The sequence below is a fragment of the Xiphophorus maculatus genome, chromosome 11 (assembly GCF_002775205.1).
Source record: "Xiphophorus maculatus strain JP 163 A chromosome 11, X_maculatus-5.0-male, whole genome shotgun sequence".
Classification (NCBI taxonomy): Eukaryota; Metazoa; Chordata; class Actinopteri; order Cyprinodontiformes; family Poeciliidae; genus Xiphophorus; species Xiphophorus maculatus.
The window spans coordinates 6,471,793-6,496,941 of record NC_036453.1 but is presented as its reverse complement, the minus strand read 5'-3'; the positions used below and the strand labels follow the sequence as shown (position 1 = coordinate 6,496,941).

General features: G+C 38.4%; 2 protein-coding genes across 2 annotated transcripts in view; one reads left to right on the top strand and one right to left on the bottom strand.

Annotated features, from left to right (window-relative positions):
* Positions 1-266: 266 nt before the first annotated feature.
* The window catches only part of LOC102225222 (serine/threonine-protein kinase 32A-like), a 62,179-nt gene continuing 37,296 nt past the window's right edge, over positions 267-25,149 (bottom strand). Inside the window, exons 7-13 of the mRNA XM_023341902.1 lie at positions 24,939-25,028; positions 22,726-22,829; positions 21,051-21,167; positions 19,467-19,592; positions 17,289-17,417; positions 5,642-5,706; positions 267-4,766 (exon numbers count right to left, since the gene is read on the bottom strand). Coding sequence (XP_023197670.1) covers positions 4,655-4,766; positions 5,642-5,706; positions 17,289-17,417; positions 19,467-19,592; positions 21,051-21,167; positions 22,726-22,829; positions 24,939-25,028 — 743 coding nt within the window. The 3' untranslated portion in view covers positions 267-4,654. The remainder of the gene's footprint in view (positions 4,767-5,641; positions 5,707-17,288; positions 17,418-19,466; positions 19,593-21,050; positions 21,168-22,725; positions 22,830-24,938; positions 25,029-25,149) is intronic.
* LOC111610011 lies at positions 8,363-15,605 on the top strand. Its single transcript, XM_023341901.1, has 4 exons — positions 8,363-9,376; positions 10,291-10,383; positions 12,661-14,560; positions 15,272-15,605. Exons 1-4 carry the CDS (start codon positions 8,384-8,386, stop codon positions 15,451-15,453), a joined length of 3,168 nt encoding a protein of 1,055 aa, XP_023197669.1. The 5' UTR covers positions 8,363-8,383; the 3' UTR covers positions 15,454-15,605.

The following is a 25,149-nucleotide window of genomic DNA, read 5'->3' as shown; positions in this document are numbered from 1 at the left end:
AATAGTAATTGCACTCCACACTTCTACATTTTACTTCTGTATTTATTTTCACTAAAAGTTTAAACAGATCACAAACATCCCATTTATGCCCTGGTCAAACATTAGAATCAATGTAGCGTTTCACATAAAGTTAACCAGAAGTTTACATACACTCAGTGAAATGAATCGTACATTTATTTTCCTCACTGTCTCAACTTAAATCAGACCAAATTTCTCTTGTTTTAGGTAAGAATTACTGCAATTATTTCTATTTGCAAAATGCCACAATAATGAGAGAAAATGTGAGAAATGTATTTATAATGTCTTCAAAATTAGAATTTTATTAGCCACGTCTGCACTCAAGCAAACACAAATTACTTTATGTAAATCTAACTAAAACTAAACAAATTTGGTCTGATTTAACTTCAGGCGGTGAGGAAAAAGGTGTACATGTTTTTTTTAATTGATGTATGTAAATTCTGGTTTCAAGGTGAGATCATGAATGAAAAATGGATGATAGAACATCAAATTTTGTGACTAAAACAATGCAGCAATCCTTTTTTACTCAGGAATATGGCAGCGATTCTTATCCTCTGAATATATTTCTTTCCAAAATCTTTGTCTCATATTTTACTTTAAACATCTTAATGCTGAGGTGGCCTGCTTATCTGTAGCAGTGCCAGACAGAAGTGGAAGCATTTATCAACTGAAAATCCCCTCTATAGTTGAGCCAATATTGTGGAAAGCGCTGCCTCAGCTAAGTCTGCTGTGGAGGAAGGAATGGGCAGTACCCTCCAGATGACCTCAGGGAGCAGTTAGCTCAAATCGTTAACAGTGGATGAGTGTGTGGAAGAGGGAGAGAATAGCTCATAAAGCTTGTCAACTGCAGCAAAAGAGGAAGTCTTTTTGTTGCCTCATGTAAGTAAATGTGTTTTTTACTTAACTATTCATTTAAAATGTTGTCTTTTTGTAAACTATTCCCAGCAGTCATACTAAGACTCCCTACATTTTAGCCATTTGTTGTAACACCAGTCAAACAACACTAGAGGGCAGCCTGCACTTTGATGAAAAAAATAATAAAATAATTCAATACACTAGAACAAAGCAAACAACATAGGTGTATTGTTTCCAAAAAAGAAATATATTATTTAAGGCACACATTAAAAGTTTAAACTTCATCACAATTGCTCACAGTAAATACACAGTGACAACTGAAGGACAACTGAAGGACAACAGAACTTGGGTAAAATTCACAGTTGTACAATTATCTTATCAAATAATAGACTAGAATTATACTTAGGATAAAGATTCCTCCCTTTTACTTTGATTTACCTGGCATAAATACTATCTGTAAATGTTGTTCAAATGTCAATGTCAGAAATCATTTTGGTTGAATATCACTCATTTTGTTCAATACACTCCCCATTTTTAGTACTTTAAATGTACAAGTTTGAATAATTATTCCCCAAATATTATTTACACAGTAAAACAAGCTCAGACTAATCTTTAGCCACCCCAAGTTATTCCTACAACTTACACAAGGTACCATCTTTAGATCTGTAAAGTTACCTCAACATCAAGAACACAAAGGTAAGTCAAAACATTGTACCAATCTTAAATAGAAAAGTGCCATTACTAATTAATTTAAATAACTGAATATATTTTAAAGTTAATAAAGAATAATAAAGAACCTTGAAAGGACTGACTCACATTGCAGCTAGATAACAGCAGAGTCAGTGGAGCAATGAGCCATCGCTAAAATTTATATTTTCATTTAGTAGCTTTAAAGAAGGTGTGGATTTCATTACTTTTACATACAGGAGTTAGCTTAGTGTAATATCTATAAGGCATCCCTCTGTGCAAGCAGGCAAATATTTTGAGGGGATGAGCTGATGAGAAATGTTTATTCTAACATAACTAGACATTGTTTTGTTGCCTCATGTGTGCCAGGTGCAGAATCCTGGATTTGAATGTCGCACAAACAGTTTGCAGAGACAAACTGATGAGCATTTCAAATGGTAAATAACGGATTAAAATCAAGTCAAAAGAGGAAATACATCAACACACATCTGGCAGAGAGTGCAAACGCTAACTGATAAAATTCATCTGTCCATCCCTAAGATTAATTCATTCACAGCATTAGTTGCATAAATGCTACCAATAATGAAAACAATATGTGCAAAAAGAGAAAACGGTTTTCTCTTTGCTTCCCTATTAGGCCATTTGCAGACCAAGGCTAAGTTTTTTTTAATTTTTTTCAATTTTTTTGGTCAAGGGTAATAAATTATGGTAACATTTAGTTTTCTAGTTTCCCTCAAGATTAAACCATGTTTTATCTTCTTGTTTGATTCCACAAATAATTTTTTCTAGAACTAAAAACCTCAACTGTGAGCAAATCACAAGAATTTGACTATTTTCTCTAACGGTCTGAACTGCGGCATGACAGTAAATGTTAAAAACCTATCATCACTGCTAGCTTAATTAGCCAAGCTAAGCATCAGGATCACTAATCCATTTAAATATTGCCCTGAAAAAGCAAGCCATTCATTTTCAAGCCTCTAATTCAATTCGAATCATTCTTACATCGCTAAAAACAAAGTTTGGTTTCGTCTAATAAGACTAGCAGTTTAACAATGCTACTTCTGTCATGCTTGTATCCAAGGTTATATGGATCATAGAGGAAAAATGTTTCTAAGCAATGGTTAATAGTTATTAAATGTTTCAGGCTCAACTTCTTAGGTTTTCATACACAGGATGACTTAAGAATCACTTTAAAGTTGGCGGCGCTACATGACACAGCTCATGCTGTGGTTACACAGGTTACTTCAGGTTACTCTCTGGAATGCAGAGATTGTTCCGCTGAACTGATCAAGTACTTTCCTAGTACTAACACATTTCTGTCCTGGGACTTGGATGTCACCTTCCAAAACATACCAGACTCTTTCCAGAACATATCTGGCACTTTCTGGAAAACTGTCTGATAAGTACCTAGATTACTCATAGGTATTTATTAGACAGCTTTCCAGAACTTCTAGGTCACCTTGCAAGACATACCATGTTCTTTCCTGAACCTGCAGTACCATGCAAAACTATTCACCAATCTTGATATTTTTTGTGTGAAGCAGAGACTGGAGTATCTGTTCATGTGACCAACATACTGTAAGTCGTGTACTTCATAGAGCTGGGCTTTATGGAAGAAAAAAAAACACTTCACTTTTCAGTCACCAAGGAAGCCATTATGTCTATCTCAAAATCAACACATCTCAGCACCCCTAGAACAGACCAGCAGGGTCTGGAGAACTGTTTGGAGCTGAGGGGAAGATGAAAGGAGCTAAACACAGGAATATGCTTAAGTAAAACCTGTTTCAGTCTGTCAGCAATGTGAAACTGGATAGAGGTTCAGCTTTCAGCAATACAATGACCCAAAGCATACTGCTGAAGCACCACTCAAGTGGTTTAATGGAACATTTTAAATGTATTGGCAAGGTCTAATCAAAGGCCAAAGATCAATTCAGTTGACAATCTGTGGTCAGACTTAAAGATTGCTGTTCACCACTGGAAACCATCTAGAGCTGGAGAGGTTTTATCTGGAGGAGTGGGAAGCAATCCCAGAGGAAAGATGAGGCGAGCTCTGAGAGACCTATCCAACGTGACTTGCAGATGTAATTGTTGTTTGTTTCACAATAAAAAGAAAATTAAATATTGAAAGTTGCATGTTCTTTAAATGAAATGATGCAAATCCTAAAATAATCTCCTTTTCCAGGTTGTGAGCTAGAAAATGCAAGAAATGCCAAGAAGGGTGAATAATTTCTCAATGTACTCCATCAGATAGTATCTGGAAATTACAAGTTTTTCTCCTGAACTTACCAGCTACTTTAATTTAGAGGATACTTTTCTAAAACTTAGAGATTACCATTCAGAACTCACTAGAATACCCATAAGGTTCCAAATAGCTAGCTTTGAGTTTCAGGAAATTAACTAGTATGTCCCAGAAAGTGTCTGATAAATTCTATAAAAATTCAGGGAAGGTACTAAAAAAAGCTACAGAAAAAAAACTCAGTTCATTATGGAAAGTACCTGGTAAGTTTTGGTACATTTTCAGAAAGAAATATCTTCCTTCCATAAAAATGACCTTTACATTCTGTGAAATTACAGCTCTATTATGTAGCACTACCCAACTGCAATATTATAATTAAATGACCATAGTTACCTAGAAAACCTCTCATAATAAAACCAATGTCAGTACATTCAGGTGGAGGTGCTCTGTTGTCTTGGTTTTGGAAATGATCTGGCTTCTTGCTACAGCACTCTGCTCAGAACCGAGGCTGAGCAGATGTAAGAGCACCAGGGTGACGGTAGGGAAAATGATACGAGTGACTCTGCTGGGAGTCCATCCATTTGGTGACAGCAAAGGAGTCCGTCAGTCAGTCTCTGACATGGCTGCCTCCCATGGACACCATCTTTTGACGTCTAGCTGCTTTTTAGGTCTATTGGTGTGAAACAAGTGCGCACAGTGCTGTTCTTGAGATTTTACAGACTGTGAAGGAGTGCAGGAACATAGAGGACCAGGTGTGAGTGCATGTGCTGACAGAACGACAGGTTTTGCTTGTAAGTTGCTGAACTGCAAGCTGGAGGCAAGTGCAAGTGATGAGGTGGGGATCTGGGAGCAGGAAGCCTATCCTGATAAATAGGCAGCAGGTTCAACATTGTTGTTCTGTCCATCTTCTATTGCCTTGTTCTTCTCGCTTGTGGATAGTTCAGAAGAATCCACTACGACTTTCCTTGACCTGTTGAGATGAGAACAAAAGTCTAATGTTGAGCAGATGATTTTTCACTCATGTCACATTTTAATGAGCCTATTTATTCATCATAGTTCCACCCTAAAGCTCTATATTTCTAAAATGCATCCATGTGTTCATGATATGATTTTTAGTTGGTAATTTGAGAATTCATCACTAAACTGTTTCTAACATTTGATTTTCAATGAGTAAGTTGCATAACCATAATGTTTTTTAACAATTTTTATGCAGATTTTATATTTTTTATTAACTTTTTTCCAATGAGAAAGCTACAGTTACTGGAAAACATTGTGTTGGTTAATGTAACCTTGGAAATGTTTGAGCATTGTTTGGTCTTGTTTCAGTCACTACAAGAATATCTGCATCCAAAGGTTTTTATTGGTGGGTGAAATTTATAAAAGCAGAAAGAATGAAGAATTTGCTCAAGTCCACCTTATTCTCATTACTTTGAAGTTTTCTCATTTCCACATTTATATATTTAGAAAGAGCCAGTAAAAATGTTATATCTTGTTTGCAGTGTTTTCCTCACATAAATCTTAAAACTTTTTTCCTCCACCTCGCAGTCAACAGGAAGGCTCCTGTTGATGCCAGTTGCTGTGTTTTTGCCTTGATCAAACATACCATAAAAAAAAAATCAGCTTTACTTTTCTTTCACAGCATCCCATATGATTTTATCAGCCACCAAGGAACACTTTTGATTTAATTTAATATGCTTTACCCAACTCTAAAAAATGTAGAATTTCAATCTTTACCCTTGGTCTCAAATGTATGTATTTACCAGGAATATATTTTCAGAGTAAATGCTGCTAGTGTGATTTCTTTGACCAGAGGAGGTTGTAGTGGAGGTCTGGAAGCTTCCTTACTTTTCTCTGTTGAAGACAATGAAGTCCCTCTGGACGTTGTCCAAACGCTGCTGCAACTGTCCATTCTGGGAAAAACAGATAAAAGCAGAATAACTAAGCAAGTCAATAATGGCAACCGTGTCAAAGGAAAAACCCCCATTAGTTATGAGAATTAGGTTTAGTAATAACTGGTTGATCAATTCTTCCTTTGATTTTGTTTTTATAATATTTTACTGTACTGTACGGTTTATGTTACAAATGTCACATAACATTCCTCGGTGTGTTTGCTCCTTTGTGACGATGACAGTTGAGGAAGGAACCTACAACGCTTTGCAAAATCATTCATATCTCAAACTAATTCACAGTTTGTCACATTATACCAACCAATCTAAGCATTTTTGTTTTTAGATTTTATGGAATAAATTTAAACCAGGACAACAAATTGCCTTCAGGGGACATTAATTATTAACTGAGTGATTTAACTTGACAAAGGTGAGAAAATTCTAGATGTTTAAGTTTGAAGGACAAGTATGCTCAGATGTTTCCACCTGTTTTCTGTAATGTGTTCCACTCCATCATGTGAGATGATCAGGCAGCACCAGGCACCGACACTAACGCAGTGCCAAGACTAGCAGACAGGTGCTTTCAAAGAGGCAGCGAGGAAAGAGATCATAAAAATATATAATCGCTGACTCACTTTGCTCCAAGTGGATATGAAAGAGAAATGATCCCAGACAGAAACATGAAAGGAAAAAAAAAAACGTTTTCCTAATATAATCTGGAATGCCATTAAACGTTATTTAGATAACCAACCTTTAAGAAATGCCAAAGTCACCATCTGAGGATTTGGAAAAGGTCTGAACTTTATTGAATTTACTAAGCGTGTAGATTATTAGTGTATCTAAGGAAGTCTGCTCTTATCCTCATTTAAATGATCAAACATGGAGTCCCATTTATGCAATGAGCAACTTTCTGTTTAAGCTTATTTTAACTAGGTCTTAAATCTAGAAAATTATTAATGTCAGCTCCAAGGGTTTAAGTCCAACAATAAAATGAGGGCAGGTATGGGAAAAGCTTTCGGCAAATAAAAGCGAAATGATTATGAAGACAAGAAGAGGAGAAGGAGGTTAAAAAGGAAGAAAACAGCCAAAAGGACTAGTGAGGGAATTTTATAATAATCTTACATAGTAGAGCATCAAAGAGAAAAAACTTACAAAGAAAAATCACTGGCCACACAATTTCATAGAAGACAGACAGATGTGTTTTTCAGAAAGTTACAGCTGCTATCAGAAAGAAAATAATTTCATGGGACACAAAATGTGTCAGAACAAAAAGAAACCTGGTGCTGGCCTTGAGGACAGGGTGTACTTGTGATGTGAATGACAGAAAGGACAAAGAAATAAACAAAAGCAGCAAAAAAAAAGATCAATGAATAGGAATAACGACACATGTGGCAAACCAAAAAAATAGATGTGATACAGAGAGGACATGACAGGCTCACATACTTTACAAACATGACTGGACTTAATGTTCAACATCTGCACAGCCATTTGTTAGCTTGAAACCTGCTTTTAGGGTTTTTGATACACAAGTATTCATAGATTGCAGATGTGAAACTGTAGCAAAGGCTTCAGCTGAGCTATTGTGTATAAGGAGAGATGGTAATGTAACCAGGATCATTTTCTATATTAGATTTAGTTTATTTATTTTATTTTCCATTTTGTTAGATTTATTTTTTAAAGGGTTACTTAAACATTTTTTCCTCTTCCCCTTAATTTATTTAACACCAACCAGGCGAGAACAATAGTGTTCTCGCGTGGCTCTGACGTCATGTGACAGCTGCACATCAGCGTCCTAAATTGGCAGCACAGTTTATATGGCTGCAAATCGCAGCTTAGGCAGGAAACGCTGCGGGACTCTGATGTGCAGGTAGGCTTCTGGTCTGTTCCCGACGAGGTTTTCAGATCTCTATTGTCTGTTTTTCAATCGTGTGTGTCTGTTAACTTGCAGCCGGGTGATTACTCAACCAAACGTTGCAAGAATCACGGTTAGTCAAGAGGGAACTGGTGAGTGTTTGGTAGGGAGCTAGTATGCTAGCACTAGTCTTCCAGCCTGTTGTGATTGTATATTGATTTGTTGCGTAACAATATTGGTTGCATAAGTTATATTTACTTATGAAACGTCTGCACATGTAACTGATTAATTAGGTCTGTTTATACAGGCCAGGTGCGTTGCAGATCCCTCGCGCAAGGAGTGGCTGGAGGGATCTTGACAATAGCAAGGATTGTCTGGTTTCACCGACCAGACTGGCGAGCTAAAATAAGCAGGATACCGAAACACAAGACTTATCATCTGGGAACATTCTTCCGACCCAATTGGAGGATCAGCTCAAGTCCCCATTGAAGGAAGTGGATTATTTTGGTTTTTTTTCATCATCAACAAAGACTGGTGGACGTCCTTGGTATAAGGAACTTTAACTTGTTTTTCCTTTACACTATGGACTAATGTGTATATATATTGTAAATACTAAATACAACTCACCAATTTGCACCATCTTACTGTCTCTGTGCTTTACAAATTGCCATCTCCTCCAGTAGCCGAACCTAGCTAGACTTTAAGAACTGTTTGGATAAATTTTAATTCGGATTATTTAAAATCTTGTTAATCCTTGAACGCAATGTGGGTTACATAACTTGGCGAGCTAGCCAGGAGGTTGTTGGCATTTTGTAAACACAAATCATTGTTTTTTTTGTCATCAACAATATGGATGAATTTCAAAAACTCGACGTAAAAATTCCCAACTCTGTTTTGGTTGAAGGCATTTCAGATGAAGATGGTAAAGAGGAAGTATTTGACTTTTTGAAACAATATGGGAAGATAACAAAGACTGAAATCATTTCTGAAGCTGACTCTGAGTTTGAGGGCCAGTTTGTGGTTGAATTTAGCAGTGGTACAGCAGTAGCTGAATTGCGTTCCATTTTACCATATTCATTCAAATCATCTGAAAAGTCAGACACATTTTTCATCTCTGAATTAGCTGTTGTATATGCAGAACATGTTTCACAGAGTAAAACTCATTCTTATTTATTTGAGTTACAGAAACTTGCAAAGCTTTCTGGCATGGATTTTGCAGAGGTGTTAAAATCCACGATGACTCAGATTGGACAATCAGTTGCTGAACTTCACTCAGCTGCTAAGATGGAGGATCCTGATGAGAAGTCTGAGGTTATGGCAGCAGCTGCAGATCCAACAATGAAGGAAGAGCCAACGTTGTCAACCGCCACTGATCCTACAGTTTCCAGACAGAGACTTGAGCAGCAACCTACCTCACGACAGAGACCTTCTCTTCATGATGATGACATCCAACCACCCGAAGTCCAGCGCTACGTGGTGGAACACATTATGAAAACTGAGGAAAGTGCTTACCATCTACAAAGGCTCCGAGTGTTTTCTGGACGGCTGCCTAGACCAGCACATGAAGCAGACTACGAGACCTGGCATTCAGGAGTGGATCTGCTACTAAAAGACCCATCAGTTTCTGAGCTGCAGCGATCAAGGAGGATCGTGGAGAGTTTACTTCCCCCAGCCGCTGATATGCTGAAGCATCTAAGTTCAGATACTCCACCTACTGTATATCTGAACATATTGGATTCGGCATATGGCACAGTGCAAGATGGAGAAGAACTCTTTGCAAAATTCATGGACACTTTCCAAGATGCAGGGGAGAAGCCATCTTCATACCTCCAGCGGCTGCAGGTAGCATTAAACTTAGCCCTGAAACGAGGTGGTGTGTTAGCCAAGGATGTAAACCGGCATCTCATAAGCCAGTTTTGTAGGGGTTGTTGGGACAATACTTTGATTGCTGAACTCCAATTAAAACAAAAGAAATTGGTCCCACCTAGTTTCTCTGAATTGCTACTACTTCTACGTACTGAAGAGGACAGGGAGGCAGCTAAAACTTCCCGGATGAGACAATATTTGGGGTCCAACAAACAAAAAGTAGTCAATCATGCACAATTGGTTTCTGTTGATGCAGGTGATGGTGGAGCAGTTGCTGCTTTAACCAAATTGACTCAGCAGTTGGCAGAACAACTGGCAGATATACAGCGGCAGCTGGCTAAGCTAACATCCACAACCACCCAGCCCAGGACTACATCACAACCTAAAGTAACACACAGTAAGCCGGGTGAAAAAGGGGGCAATACAGTGACATCCAAACAGTTCCCACCAGTCCATGTTAAACCTGGTTATTGTTTCAGGTGTGGTGAAAATGGTCATATTAAGCCACAATGTAATAATGAACCAAACCCTGCTCTTGTTGCCAGAAAAAGGAAACAGTTTGCTCAGCGACAGCAGAACATCTTTCAGAAGAAGTTAAACTAGGCATGGTTCCTGTTGCGGGACAAACCGGAACCAGTCCCAGCCAAACCGGTCCCCTTATTAAAGAAAAGACTGTTAAATGTACAAAACTGCAAGCCCAAGCTAATAAACTACCCACTCAGCTACCCAAAGGTTTGATTGGATCAAAGTGTGCTGCTGTTGTTGACATTTCTGGTCATGTGTGTAACTGCCTTTTAGACACTGGTTCACAGGTGACAACGATCCCAGTTTCTTTCTATAATGATAAGTTAAGCAACCAACCTGTACTGCCTCTGGATAATTTGTTACAGGTTGAAGGTGCTGCTGGACAGTCTGTTCCGTATCTGGGGTACGTGGAGCTGGTCATCACATTCCCTGAAGACTTCATAGGAGTAAACACAGAGGTACCAACTCTCGCTCTTGTGGTCCCAGATACTAGTCCTGACAGGCCATCTAATGTACTTATTGGCATGAACACACTGGAGCCACTGTATGAACAACATCTTAGCAGTAACCATGTACAATTTCAATCCATGGCCCAAGGATATCGAGCGGTCCTGAAACTGCTACAGTTAAGGCACCAGCAAAATCAATTAGGAAATGCAGGGACTGTCAGGCTGTTAAGCACCACTCCAGTCCTTATTTCACCTGGACAAACCATTGTCTTGGAGGGTTCTGTTAAAAACGCCTCTCCATCTGCCAATAAGTGGGCCATTGTTGAACACCCTAGCTCGCCTTTACCAGGGGGTTTATGTGTTCAGAGTTGTCTAATTACACTGCCACAGCATCCACCATATAAAGTCCCAGTGATCATGAAGAATGAATCAGAGCAAGAGGTGTTCATATCACCATTAACCATTATTGCAGACATTGGGTCAGCACCTACTGTTTTGTCACAACAAATCACATCTCAAACCTCACAACGAACCATTTTGGAGTTTAATTTTGGAGACTCTCCTATTCCACCTGAGTGGAAGGAACATATTATCAACAAAATGAACAGCATGCCTGAAGTATTTTCTCATCATGATATGGATTTTGGCTGTACAGATGCAGTTAAACATACCATTAAACTTAATGATGAAACGCCTTTTAAACACAGAGCAAGGCCAATCCATCCCCAAGATCTGGAGGCAGTCCGTGAACATCTTAGAGACCTGTTTGGAGCTGGCATTATAAGAGAGTCTAAATCACCATTTTCCTCTCCAATAGTTGTGGTTCGGAAACGTAATGGTTCCGTCCGGCTATGCATAGATTACAGGAAACTGAATCTTCAAACTATCAAAGACGCATATGCCCTTCCTAATTTGGAAGAATCTTTTTGTGCTTTGACAGGGTCCAAATGGTTCACTGTGTTGGATTTAAAATCTGGCTATTATCAAATAGAGATGGCAGAAGAAGATAAGGCTAAAACAGCTTTTGTAACTCCCCTTGGATTTTGGGAGTGGAACAGGATGCCGCAAGGAATTACAAATGCACCTAGCACGTTTCAGCGGCTAATGGAGAGATGCATGGGAGATCTGCATCTTAAAGAGGTCCTTGTCTTCCTCGATGACATCATCATCTTCTCTGCCACTTTGGAAGAACATGAGGAACGGTTGCTGCGTGTGCTCTCCCGGTTGAAGCAGTTTGGACTAAAGCTCTCTCCAGAGAAATGTAAGTTTTTTCAGTCATCTGTACGTTATTTGGGACACATTGTCTCTGACAAAGGAGTTGAAACTGATCCAGAAAAGATTGATTCTTTAAAATCCTGGCCAGTCCCCCGCAACCTTAAAGAGTTGCGATCTTTTCTGGGTTTTGCTGGATATTACCGAAGATTTATTAAAGACTATGCTGCTATTGTCAAACCACTTAATGAGTTAACCCGTGGTTATCCTCCTGCCCGCAGCCCTGCAAAACTGAAGAAACCAGAAGGAAAGTACTCGGATCCAAAGCAATCCTTTGGAGATAAATGGACTAGCCATCAGCAGATTGCTTTTGAAACAGTCATTTCCAAATTGACTACAGCACCTGTTCTTGGGTTTGCAAATCCACAGCTGCCATACATTTTACATACTGATGCCAGTACAAATGGGTTGGGAGCAGTATTGTACCAAGAGCAGGAGGGCAAGCTGCGTGTTATTGCTTATGCTAGTCGAGGCCTGTCTGTCAGTGAGTCAAAATATCCTGCGCATAAACTGGAGTTTTTGGCCCTGAAGTGGAGTGTTACTGAGAAGTTTCATGATTACCTCTATGGGACTAACTTTACAGTTGTCACAGATAGCAACCCTCTCACTTATGTTCTTTCTTCAGCCAAGCTGGATGCTACAGGTCACCGGTGGTTAGCAGCACTGTCTACCTACTCATTCCAATTGCAGTACCGTGCTGGAAAACAGAATTTGGATGCTGATGCTCTGTCCCGACGCTCACATGAAGATATTTCTAGTGACCAGCACTGCCGAGAGAGGGAGCTCATTCAACATCTGACCAGTCAGTTGGGTAATGGTAAAAACACCCATGACATTTCCCCTGAAATTGTGGACGCCATCTGTCAGAGTTGTATAATCCGAACACAGAACCAAACTGAACTAAGTCGATCTGTCGCACTGGTTGAGTCTCTATCTGTCTCTGTTAACTCCATCCCTGATGGGTTCAGCAATGAAGAGTTGCATGGCTTGCCTCTAATCCCCTCTCTATCTCAGGTCGATCTCCAAGAACAACAACAAGCTGACCCTGCTATTCGTGAGGTCATTCATCAGCTGGAGACTGGGGAGAAGGTCCTTCCATCGGTTCGAGAGGAGCTATCTGACCTTCCTTTGCTCCTGAGAGAGTGGAACAGGTTAGAGTTGGTGGATGGAATCCTATATCGGAGAAGACATGATGGAGATAAACTTATCTACCAGTTAATCCTACCGCCCAAGTTACGACCAACTGTTTTAAAGAGCTTGCACCATGATATGGGGCATATGGGCATCGAAAGAACAATTGATCTGGTGCGCCAACGCTTCTTTTGGCCCAAAATGACATTAGAGGTGGAGACTTTTGTCAGAACCTGTGGTCGTTGCATAAGGCGTAAAGCTCAAATAGAAAGAGCAGCTCCATTAATAAATATTCAAACAAGCCGACCACTTGAACTGCTATGTATGGACTTTTTAACCATTGAACCTGACAGTAGTAATACTAAAGACATTCTTGTTCTTACTGATCACTTCACCAAATTTGCAGTTGCCATTCCTACCCCCAACCAGAAGGCAAAGACGGTTGCAAAGTACCTCTGGAATGAATTTATGGTTTATTATGGAATTCCAGAGCGTATACATTCAGACCAGGGTACAGATTTCGAGTCCAAGCTCATTAAAGAGCTCTGTGAAGTTGTAGGCATGAAGAAAAGCCGTACTACCCCGTACCACCCACGAGGGAATCCAGTCGAGCGCTTCAACCGCACTCTGCTCAATATGCTTGGAACCCTGGAAATGAAACAAAAGTCAAAATGGCGAGAGTATGTCAAACCTTTAGTACATGCATATAACTGTACAAGAAATGTGGTAACAGGGTTCACACCTTATGAACTCATGTTTGGTCGTTGTCCTCGTCTTCCTGTGGATTTGGCTTTTGGTTTACCCGTCAGAGAACAATCATCCATCTCTCATTCAGAGTATGTTAAGAATCTGCAATCCAGCCTGAAAGAAAGCTACAAACTAGCTTCTGAGAATGCCCTCAAATCAGCTGCAAAGAACAAGACCCGTTTTGATCAGAAAATTACACCATGCAGTTTGGAGATAGGAGATCGAGTACTGGTTCGCAACATCCGTCTGAGGGGTAAGCACAAGCTGGCAGATAGATGGGAACCAGGGGTGTACAAAGTTGTTAACAGAGCTGAAAATGTACCAGTTTACACTGTACAACCTGAACACAAAGAGGGACCAACTCGTACTTTACATAGAGACCTGTTGCTTCCTTGTGGTTTCCTGCCAGTTTGCTCCACAGAAGACCCTTCCATCTCCATGCCTGCCTCACAACGAAAGACTCGCAGCCAGGATGGTTGCCATCCAGATGTTCCTGATGCGATGCAGGAGGATGAGGATGCTGAGCCATATGTGCCAGAAGTTTCCATCCCATCCCCAACCAGATTCAGTGTGAAGGTGAGAAAATTCGAGTCATCACCCGAATCCATTACTTTGCAGCCTATTTCACCTTTGGCTCAAAGTGATGCTGAAGCACCAGAGCATCCTGTACCTCTAATTCAGAGTACAGACCTTGAGACTGCTAGTCCATCTGAAAATGAAAAATCCTGTTTAACAACTGATTCATCACTGTCTCACTATGAAGACAAGCTACCTGTGGAACAGATTGAGGCAGAGGAACTTTCTGAACCACATGTAGCTGAGCCTGTGAAAGTACACATGGAGGGAGAAGTACCTGACGAACACTTACCTGAAGTTCAAGAACCTGACGCTGAGGGTCATCTGGTCGTTCAATCTGAGTCATCTATAGGTCCTGCAAGTGTCAGCTCACCCTATAACTCAAATGAGTCTGAAACATTGCCCAGGCGATCAGATCGACAGCGTCAACCTCCTAGTCGTCTAACATATCCTGTGTTGGGTAAGCCACTCATTTCAGTAGTTCAGGCTCTATTGCATGGTTTGGCAAATGTGTACGCTGAGGCTCTTAGTCAAGTTTCTAATGTGAATATCCAGAAAAAAAAATTAATTTAAATAACCCTGCAACGGGACGTGCAGGAATTAAAGAGGGGAGGATGTAACCAGGATCATTTTCTATATTAGATTTAGTTTATTTATTTTATTTTCCATTTTGTTAGATTTATTTTTTAAAGGGTTACTTAAACATTTTTTCCTCTTCCCCTTAATTTATTTAACACCAACCAGGCGAGAACAATAGTGTTCTCGCGTGGCTCTGACGTCATGTGACAGCTGCACATCAGCGTCCTAAATTGGCAGCACAGTTTATATGGCTGCAAATCGCAGCTTAGGCAGGAAACGCTGCGGGACTCTGATGTGCAGGTAGGCTTCTGGTCTGTTCCCGACGAGGTTTTCAGATCTCTATTGTCTGTTTTTCAATCGTGTGTGTCTGTTAACTTGCAGCCGGGTGATTACTCAACCAAACGTTGCAAGAATCACGGTTAGTCAAGAGGGAACTGGTGAGTGTTTGGTAGGGAGCTAGTATGCTAGCACTAGTCTTCCAGCCTGTTGTGATTGTATATTGATTTGTTGCGTAACAATATTGGTTGCATAAGTTATATTTACTTATGAAACGTCTGCACATGTAACTGATTAATTAGGTCTGTTTATACAGGCCAGGTGCGTTGCAGATCCCTCGCGCAAGGAGTGGCTGGAGGGATCTTGACAATAGCAAGGATTGTCTGGTTTCACCGACCAGACTGGCGAGCTAAAATAAGCAGGATACCGAAACACAAGACTTATCATCTGGGAACATTCTTCCGACCCAATTGGAGGATCAGCTCAAGTCCCCATTGAAGGAAGTGGATTATTTTGGTTTTTTTTCATCATCAACAAAGACTGGTGGACGTCCTTGGTATAAGGAACTTTAACTTGTTTTTCCTTTACACTATGGACTAATGTGTATATATATTGTAAATACTAAATACAACTCACCAATTTGCACCATCTTACTGTCTCTGTGCTTTACAAATTGCCATCTCCTCCAGTAGCCGAACCTAGCTAGACTTTAAGAACTGTTTGGATAAATTTTAATTCGGATTATTTAAAATCTTGTTAATCCTTGAACGCAATGTGGGTTACAGTAAATATATGAAGCTTTCCAGTGACACAACAACAAACATCCTGCATGCATGTCTGCAAACAGCATTGGGATACAGGACTTCTCTCTAAATACTCCTTAAGCATGTGGAAAGCCTAACATGTTGATAATTTGTAGGGTTGACCAGCTATCCATTCAAAAGAAAAGAAATTTCTCACAGAACTTAAGCAGTTTTTATTGTGACAAATTGTCCAAATGTGCATCGTTTCTCTAAAGCAAGTGTCTTTTATGTTAACCAAGACTTATGTTGCAGCTGACTGAACTGTGCTTTTTGTATCTCCCTCATAATTATTTAAGGACCTATCAGAAGAAGGACATTGCCTTAATGTCTACTGTAGACTGATGAGATAGAGTAGTAAAAAAAAAAACACTGGCCCTGCTTAAAACCCAAATATAAGACTAAGTGCTGATGATTCCCTACTTGTTTTCCACTCTTTTGACACTGCTTTAGTGGATGCTTTTAAACAGACAATTTAGAGGCTAAAAGCTCCAAATACTGGATTAAACTGTCCACTTAGTGTGACAACCCTACTGAGAAGTGGTCTGCTGGATGAAAGCCCAAGAGGGACATTCTTCTGAGATTTAACATTTGAGCTAACAGTGTTTTGTCTGAAGTTGACTTTGAATTGCAGCTGATAAAGAATAGTTCTCACTGCTGGAATTATTTCACGGATATTAGTAGCCTATTATTTCTACTATTTTGTGTAATAAATTTATTTCAAATAAATTAGCAAAACAAGCTGGAAAATTCAAGGTGGACAGAGAAATGAACAGAGAAATCCACTGAAAACAAATTATACGATAAAAAGCTTGACATTTATTTCAAACAATGTACATGTCTGAATTATATGTAGAAAGTACATTTTTAGAAAAGGGAAAAATCTGTCATTTTGTGAAATGGCAGCAAAACTGCTGAATTCTCTGTCATCTTTGTCAATTAGTTGAGGCAACATAAGCAAAGCAGATGTAGCATAAAAAAAATGTTGAAGTTTCACACAGCGCGTTAGTTTGGAAATGAAAACAACTCGAGGAATGAACACTTACTGGAACTGAAAGCACAAGGGGTCAATAGTTGACAGAAGTGTTGAGGGAGTCTCAAGACAGTGAAAGAACAAAGGATGAAAGGAAGAAGATGAAGATGAGAAGAAACAAGGGAGATCTAGACAGAATATAGAGCAGCTGCAGGGTAATGCGCAAAAAGCATGCTGGGACAGGAAATGGGCAACTTTTTTATTCCTTATTGATCCATCAGGCTTCAGCCGGCATCTCACTCGCTCTTCACACACAGACAACACATACACTCTCTTTCTTCTGTTTCTGACTCAAGTTCCATCCTTCATAAATGGCCCCAAAGGCTTTTGTAAATGGATATGTTAAAGTGTTGCACAAACACAGCACATATTTATAGATAGTATCATCTTTGACTGATAGAAACAAATATCAGCAAATGATGGAAATAAGATGTCAGACAGAAGTGTGTCCAGTGGTTTGGATTAATTCCAGACAATGGACTCCATCAGAACACATTTACCTGCGGGGATCCGTCGGATCCCTGTTCCCTGGTCTTTCTAGCTAGTCTTTTCTTCTTCTTATGAAGTGGTTTGGACTCCAGGATCATTTCCTCCAGCTCAAAGGTGGGGTCACAGTTTAGTCTCCGTCTCTTTAAAAAAAAAAAAAAACTTTTAAGGAGATTGAAATAAGTTGTTTCCATGTTAGATATTACAGGTTTACATAAAACTAGTGGGAAAAACAAGATTGTTCAGATTTTTCCAAACCTTTGGTTGCTTGACGAGTTAAATTAATGTGCTCCGATTTAATTTTCCATCTGACTTTTCCTTTCTTATGCTTCCCATTTATTATCAAATATTAATGATGACTAAAAAACTCAGAATAAAGAACAGGAATATAATTAGAAAAAGAGTCAATTTGCAATTGATCCTTTGATCAGTCAGTGGTTTTAAATTCTCTGGACCTACAAACATCGACTACAGAGTTGTGCTGCTTTGTCACAATGTATGAAAACATTCAAAGGAGTTATTCCTTATTAAAGACTTTTGTATTTAAATCATATTTATTGTTGGACTTCATTACAAACCTGTGGCTAGGATCTGCATAAATAAATGCAGCTGCCATTAAAACCAGCCATGGCGCATCAAGCTGCCAGATTCTTTCTCCTATAGCACTACTATGCAAAAGCACAATCTGCGTAGAGTCTGGTAAAATGATCCAGAGATCACCCGTAGAGCTACAGGTAGATATCATGATGCTTTCTCTCATTTCAGTTTCAACTTAAGGGGCCTCCCAGGATCCTGCTTGGTGCTATTCTGGACAATGTCCACACTCCCCCTTGCAAACAACCTTTTACCAACATATGCTGTTTCTGTATAGATGCTGAAAATACAAGTTACAATTTTGTCAAATCAGTATGCATGGCAAGTAGGGTAGGTGGATTCAAATAAAGCCAATATTAACACTCAGAGGGAGATTGGACTCGGCCCACCAGGGTGTGGCGTTTACAGCTGCCAGACAACAATGTGTTGCAGATTGGATTGTGCTTTTATTTGTCTATACCTACTAAATTTTTTTTTTGTAAATTTAGGATAAAAAACATAAAATAGTTTTAGAATTAAGATTTATTAAGGGAAAAACCAACATCTCCCTATGTGTAAATATAGTAGCATTGCTTGCTTTGGTAATTAGATATTAATTGACTGGCCACATGTTTGACAGTTATCTGTCTGGAAAATGTTACACAGCCATTTTTAATGGGCTTCTGGTGAACTGCAGTGAGAAACATTTTCCACAAATGGGGCAAACATGGAACAGATTAACCTTTGAAGGAGTGACTGATTAAAGAAAATTACTCCAATAGTGTTTTGATTACTCATCCAGGAGGTCAAAAAAGAACTAACATCATCTGAAGTCTTGCAGGTCTTACTTGCCTCAGAAAGACAAAAGAAATTGGGGAAAAATGCATCCAAGGTATAATTCTAAGGCAGCAACAACTACCGATCTAACAGAACACCAACGTCCATCTCATAATCTTGAGAAAAGGTTTTAATGACCCTTAAGACTTTTAACAAGATCTTCTTCTAGAAGGTACGTATCCTACTATATCTGCTGGAAAAGCAGCACAGCATTTAAAGAAGAATGTCATCATGGCAGTCAAACATAGAGGTTGGTGGCTTTCTTTGCTAATTCAGGACCAGAACGACTTGCAACAATTACTGAAACCATCAATTCTGATCTTCAGGGGAACATCTGGCCAACAGTTTGGGACATTAAACCTCATCATACAAGGGTTATGCAGCAGGACAAGAATCCAGAGCACATCAGTGACTCAACCTCTGAAAGGGTAAATAAAATCAATAAAAATGAAATTCTGGATTGGAATTGGTAAAAGTCTGGACAGGAATCCAAATGATACACTGCAGTAGGTTTTGAAACAAGAAATTGATTCCTAAAGTCTCTTCAATATGAGAGAATAAAAAAACTCTGCAAAGACCAGTGGGTCAAAATTCTGCCATAGGAATTTAAAAACTGTATTACTGTATGAGTAAAAGTACAAGTAAGAGAAGGTTGATTTAGTCATAATTATCCTGGTATTAGAATAGTAGAATAAAAATTCAACAGCATTTGTATGAATATTTTGCTGTCTAATACAAAGAGTCAGTCAGTCTTCATAGTTTCACATGTTCTTTATCCTCACATTAGGAATAAAGCCTGGAGGAAGCTGTTTGTTGAGAACTGCGTCCCAGTTGACGTCAGACATGTAATCCAGATCTTGGAGCTCTGCGAGACAGGAGATGCGCTTCTGGACATCTATGCACAGCAACTGAAGCAGAAAAAAAGATTTTAGTCAGAATGATTGTATACAAGTTGGGATAAGAGTCTCACTGAGACACTGACAGGAGGATGTGCTTCGCCTGAAGGATAAGGCAGAGACAGAAAACTGACGGGAAGAAGACACCCTTCAGAAGTCAGGCAGGCTGGAAGGAGAGGAAGACAGATTCTAAAAAAGGAGGAACAGAAAGAAATGAAATGAAATGAAATGTATTCAGGTAGCAAATGATAGTGCAGAGAAAACAGTGGTCAGAGAGGCCTGGAAGATGAAGGACAAATGTATTGGGCATTAAATTTTCTTTTCATTCTCACTTTCTCTTCTCTCTACTCTTTTCCTTTCCCTTGCACACACACACCCCAACTCACACACTTTCACATGCAACAGGAATGCCAATGAGCTCAGAGGAGTCTGAGCACGAAGCAATGCAACAGTTAGACTGCTTGAGTTGTTGGCAAGAGAAGATGATCAAACAAGAGAAAGTCCTTCAGTTTTACAAATGCATCTCAATGACAAGAACATTTTAGAGATTATGAACATTAAAAGTTATTATTGTTCAGCATAGCTTGTCTAACTGCAGAACATCTACCCATCTCACAGGGGGTAAACGTTCTGATGTTTTACTCTGTGAAACACTTCCTGCCTGCATTATTAAGAATGTCTGTTGCTCATAGCAAACTACTTTTTGAACCGTTGATATGTATTGAGTATTCATTGTATACTCAATACATATTATACATATTCAATACCCCATTGAGTATACAATGTATACAAATATACATTGTATATTTAATGGGGTTCAATGCACTGAACCCCATTGAAAACCTCAAGGTTATTCCACCAAATATGGATTTCTGAACTGTTCTTGAGTTAAAACACTTGTCTTGTTTCTAAATGAATATGACCTTGTTTTATTTTCATTATTTGGGATTTGAAAGCCTTGCATCTTCTTCAATATTCTGACCATTTCTAATTTTCTGCAAATTAATGCTACAATATTGCTTGGAATTTCAGAGGCATGTTGTCAGTAGTTTATTGAATAAAAGACAATATTCATTTTACTCAAACAAAAAGTAAAATCTGAGAAACTGATCACTTTAAGTGGTCTCTTAATTTTCTCCAGAGCTGTGTGTATACATATGTAAATGTATTGAAACTAAAGCTGCAAATTGTACAATCTGCTTCTGCTTCAGGGTTTAATTAGTAACTTTTAACTTAGTAATATTTTCTGCATCTTGCTTTACTTTCCTCTATGCTTTGTAATCAACTGGGCATCTTTGGATGCAAGTTGGGCTGAAATGCTCTACAAACAATCTAATACTGTCCTCAAGTGACCAAACCATAACTGGCTGATTGAGCCAAACAACAGGACTCCTCCTATTTTAAAAACTCATGCTGATATTACTCTAATCTGATCTTAATAACCTTGTAGACACATTAAGAGAAATGTACCTTTCTGAGTAGAGACTTCATTTCCAGAGACCAGGCTGCTGGGTAAGTCGGATGGACTTTGTGGAACATTTGTAGAATCTCATTAGATGGTGTGTTGGATCTCATCACATATGGTCTCTGAAATAGCAACAAAGAGTGGAGATGGGAGGAGAAGAGAAGAGATATTCCCCTTGCTCACACCTTTTATGGTCTCATTTTCTGCTCTGGTAAAGACAAATGACAGCATTGAGGACAAGGGGAATAAGGGATGAAGTTTTGTCTTTGGATGAAACAAAATGATTCAAGATGGAGAGGTGAAAAGACAGTGCAAGACAAAATGGATACATTTCGTATGTTTCTGTGTCATAATTTAATACCCAAGATGTCACGATTCCTCCCCACTTTCATTTACCTGTAACTGAATGCATGACAGTCCTAACATTCCAGTTCCTATTATTCTAACTCACTGTGCAGTTAAAACCGTTTAGGAGGTTGGAAGAAATAAAACAAATTGACAAGAATTGATTTGTTCCTCTGCAGAGCTCAGCACATTCCAGCTAGTGGTCAGGCAAAGGTGAAATAAAGTGAGGCATTAATGTGGTGCGATGTGGCAGAGCAGCTTAAGAAAGAGAGTTTAAGTAGAAGTCATGATAAGATTTAAAGTCTTGTGAAAATAGCTACCCTCAAACCCTGTTCATTTTGATTAAGACTGCCCTGTTCTCTGAAGGATCTTTTTCAAGATGACTCTACTGTGTTCCTAATACGTGCCACATATGTTTTTGCAGCGCAAAACAAATGTTTCTTCATAGTCTGTGGCATTTCCTCATAGATACCAGGACCTGGAGACTAAAAGTAGCTCGTTAGAGAGTTACTAGTTACATTTACTTCAATAACTTTTTGGAAAAATATGCACTTTTATGAGAAGATTTCCCACATCATACTTTTATTTGTGTAATAATGATAAAGTACTAATACTCTTCCTTGAATAAAATTACAGCGTGTGACATCACTGAGTCAAGAACAAAAACTTTTTAAATGCAGAGAAAGAAACTTAAACTTTATTTTAAAACAAAACTTCTTGTTTGTACAAGAAATTGAATCTTATGTTCATTAATAAATTAATATTAATATAATCTTATGTTAATTAATAAATTAATGTTGATATAATCTGACGAGGTTGTCGACCCATTTAGAGGTCGAGAAGGTACAGTAAACATTTTAGTTTGTCACTGGAAGCACTTTGCCCTGTTCTAGCTCTTGCAGTCTGTACAGTGAGTAAGAAATTTCAGATCAAAGAAAGGAAAATAATGCATTGTCTGTAATGGAAATAATTTGACAAATAGTTTGGTTCGACTATGTGGAAAAAAAAGGAGAAAAAAACACGTCTTTACATCTTCGGGTCAGCTTTGATTGCCATTAATGTGTCGAGAGAGTTCCAGCTTTTTTAAATTATAGGCTAAAATAGAACAGAATGGAAAATAAGTGAAAACTAATTTCTCATCCATGATAGAACAGTGACATCTTTATGCAAAAAGTGATTTTTTAAAAATGATTGACCTCCCTTAACTTTATGAAATGCTGATTACTGATCTGTTAAGCACCTCCTTGCAAGAATCATATGCTGTACATTACTGACTACAGACAGGTCCAAGGTCACACAGAGGTGAGCCATTTGAGAGCACATTGTGTTTGTTACCTGTCCTCTCAGTAGTTCATAGGCTGCAATCCCCAGAGACCACCAGTCAACAGAGAAGGAGTAGCCAGGGTGGGATCCTTCGAAGCTCTGGAACAGCTCAGGAGCTGAATAGAATATAACACACAATATCATTAAAACATCGCAACATTCTAGGTTACTTAATATAAGAAAAAAAAGTATTTTGAGACTATTTTTTATTTAGCTTGTATTTGGCTAAGCTGAATACTCTGTCTGAAAACAGAAATATTACAGAAAGATGTTGAACGTTATTAAGCCTGACATAGTGACAGCTTTTAAAATTTTAGCTGGAAAATGTTGTGATTGTTGAATATGAATGAGACATTTTGTTCCCCCTTTCACAACGAATTTCTTAATACATGTTCTAATTTGTTTCATTCTGTACTAGATCACACATGGTGACGCATCAGACTTAAAAATACATGTGGAGATTTCAGGGTCATTGCTGGCCTCTTTGTTCTGGACATAAAATGATGAATTTCATCCTTTTTGACAGGAGTGACGATCAAACAGACTTCAAATCTGAGCTTATGATTTAAATATTACACATAGCAGACAGTGCAGTCAGGCGGTGACTAATGGTTGGTTATTATTTTCCTCTAATAGAAGAGAATCATCTATTCTGGGGTAAATTGTGTTCTGCTTGTTTGCCCACACTTCATCTAACAAACCCCCATGACTTTTAGGATGCTACAGAGGCACTGACTAATACATTTTATTGTGTTAAAGCTTTGTTTTTTTTTTAACTTTTACTTTGACAGGATTATGCTCAAACAAAAATCTTTTGAAACCACAAATGGTTTTTATTCTTCCAGTATTTAGCCCCTCCCATTTCCCCATCAACTCTTACCAGTTTCCCTCCCTGCTAATAAAGAATCCCAGCAGCATGATGCTGCCACCACATTTCACCCTGCAGATGGTAGAGAAATAGGTTTCTTTGTCCTCTCATGTTTTTGCTACATGGAAACGTGATATCACATATTACTAAAATATTGATCAACTCACACTGATTATACTTTTGGGGATGTTTGTTCAACTCACATTAAAACTTGGATTTTTGTCTTTCTTTATTGTGAGATGAAGGTTAATTGATTTTTGACCAGAGTTGCCATCATGCCATGATTTTCCACTTTCAGCTCATCACACAGGATTCTAATATCCATCTGGGGAACAATCACTCACTTTACAGGAGTCCAACTTTTCACATTTACAAAAAAAAAAAATGTCTGCTTGGAGCAAACAAACTCAAACCTTCAAAAACAGAAAAATAAATGTTCTACCTCATCATTTATATCCCCCTGAAATCCTATTAACTCCCATCTAATCTCACAGAGAGTGAATCCACATCAAAGTGATGTCTGATGCATTTAGGAGTCACAGTGAGGCGAAGCACATCTGTGCCTAAAGGGATAAACTTTTTCTTTTTTTAGAGACAGTAGTGCTTCAAATTATACAGGTTTTTTTTAATAAACATACAAAAATGTCTCATAACTATAAAACCTTTCATTAGTTTTCTTCTAGCATCAATAAAATATCAAGTACAAATACAATACATTAATGATATGTTAATTTCACCTAAAACAGTACCTTTACAAATCTAAAGCAAATTAGTGCTGGTGGAATTTAATGAGCTGCTGTATTTACCTGAACGAACTAAAACATGAACTGAAATTAAAATCTTCTGTTAAAAGTTATAAAATAAATAAAATTGTCTTTTGTTTTAACTGTAGTTATTACATTAAAATGTAATAATCTGAAATATTTAAGTAGTATAAAGCCTAAAGAAAAATAAAAAGTTGAAATTACAAAGGGAGCAAATATTTTTCAGCTCTGGACAAAGTTTTTTTTTTCTTTCTCTAAAACTGAAAAGGGAGAGTCCTTTTTTACTCCAACATTCACCTTTGACAAAAGACTGCTCCTCTTTAAATAACTAAAGAAAATACTCTGGTCAGTGTTTGAAGTTCTCATGTAAAAAATACACTCAGTATCACAGATGATTTATAAGTGCATTTATAAATCTTTCTATGATGTCAGAACTTGTCTTTTTACTCACCAACAACAAACAAGTCAAACTGAGTTTCAAACAAAAAGGGGAGGAATCCTCACTGTAGCATCGATTCACCAGTTTTAGTGAGTTTGATTCATCCCAGATCCAATTGGACTTTGAAGACTTGAGAAAAATGTTCTGATCTTACCCATGTATGGTTTGGTTCCAGCGATTGATGTTGCCTTCAGGTCTTCTTTTACGATGGCTGCGATGTTGAAGTCCGTCAGATGGACATGGCCTGCAGATGAGATGAATCACATTATTACTAAATCAGTGGAGCTTTCAGGCAGGTTTATCCTAAATCTTAGTTTTTTATTATCAAAGAAGAAGACATCCACTGTACAACCTGGTCAAAGAAA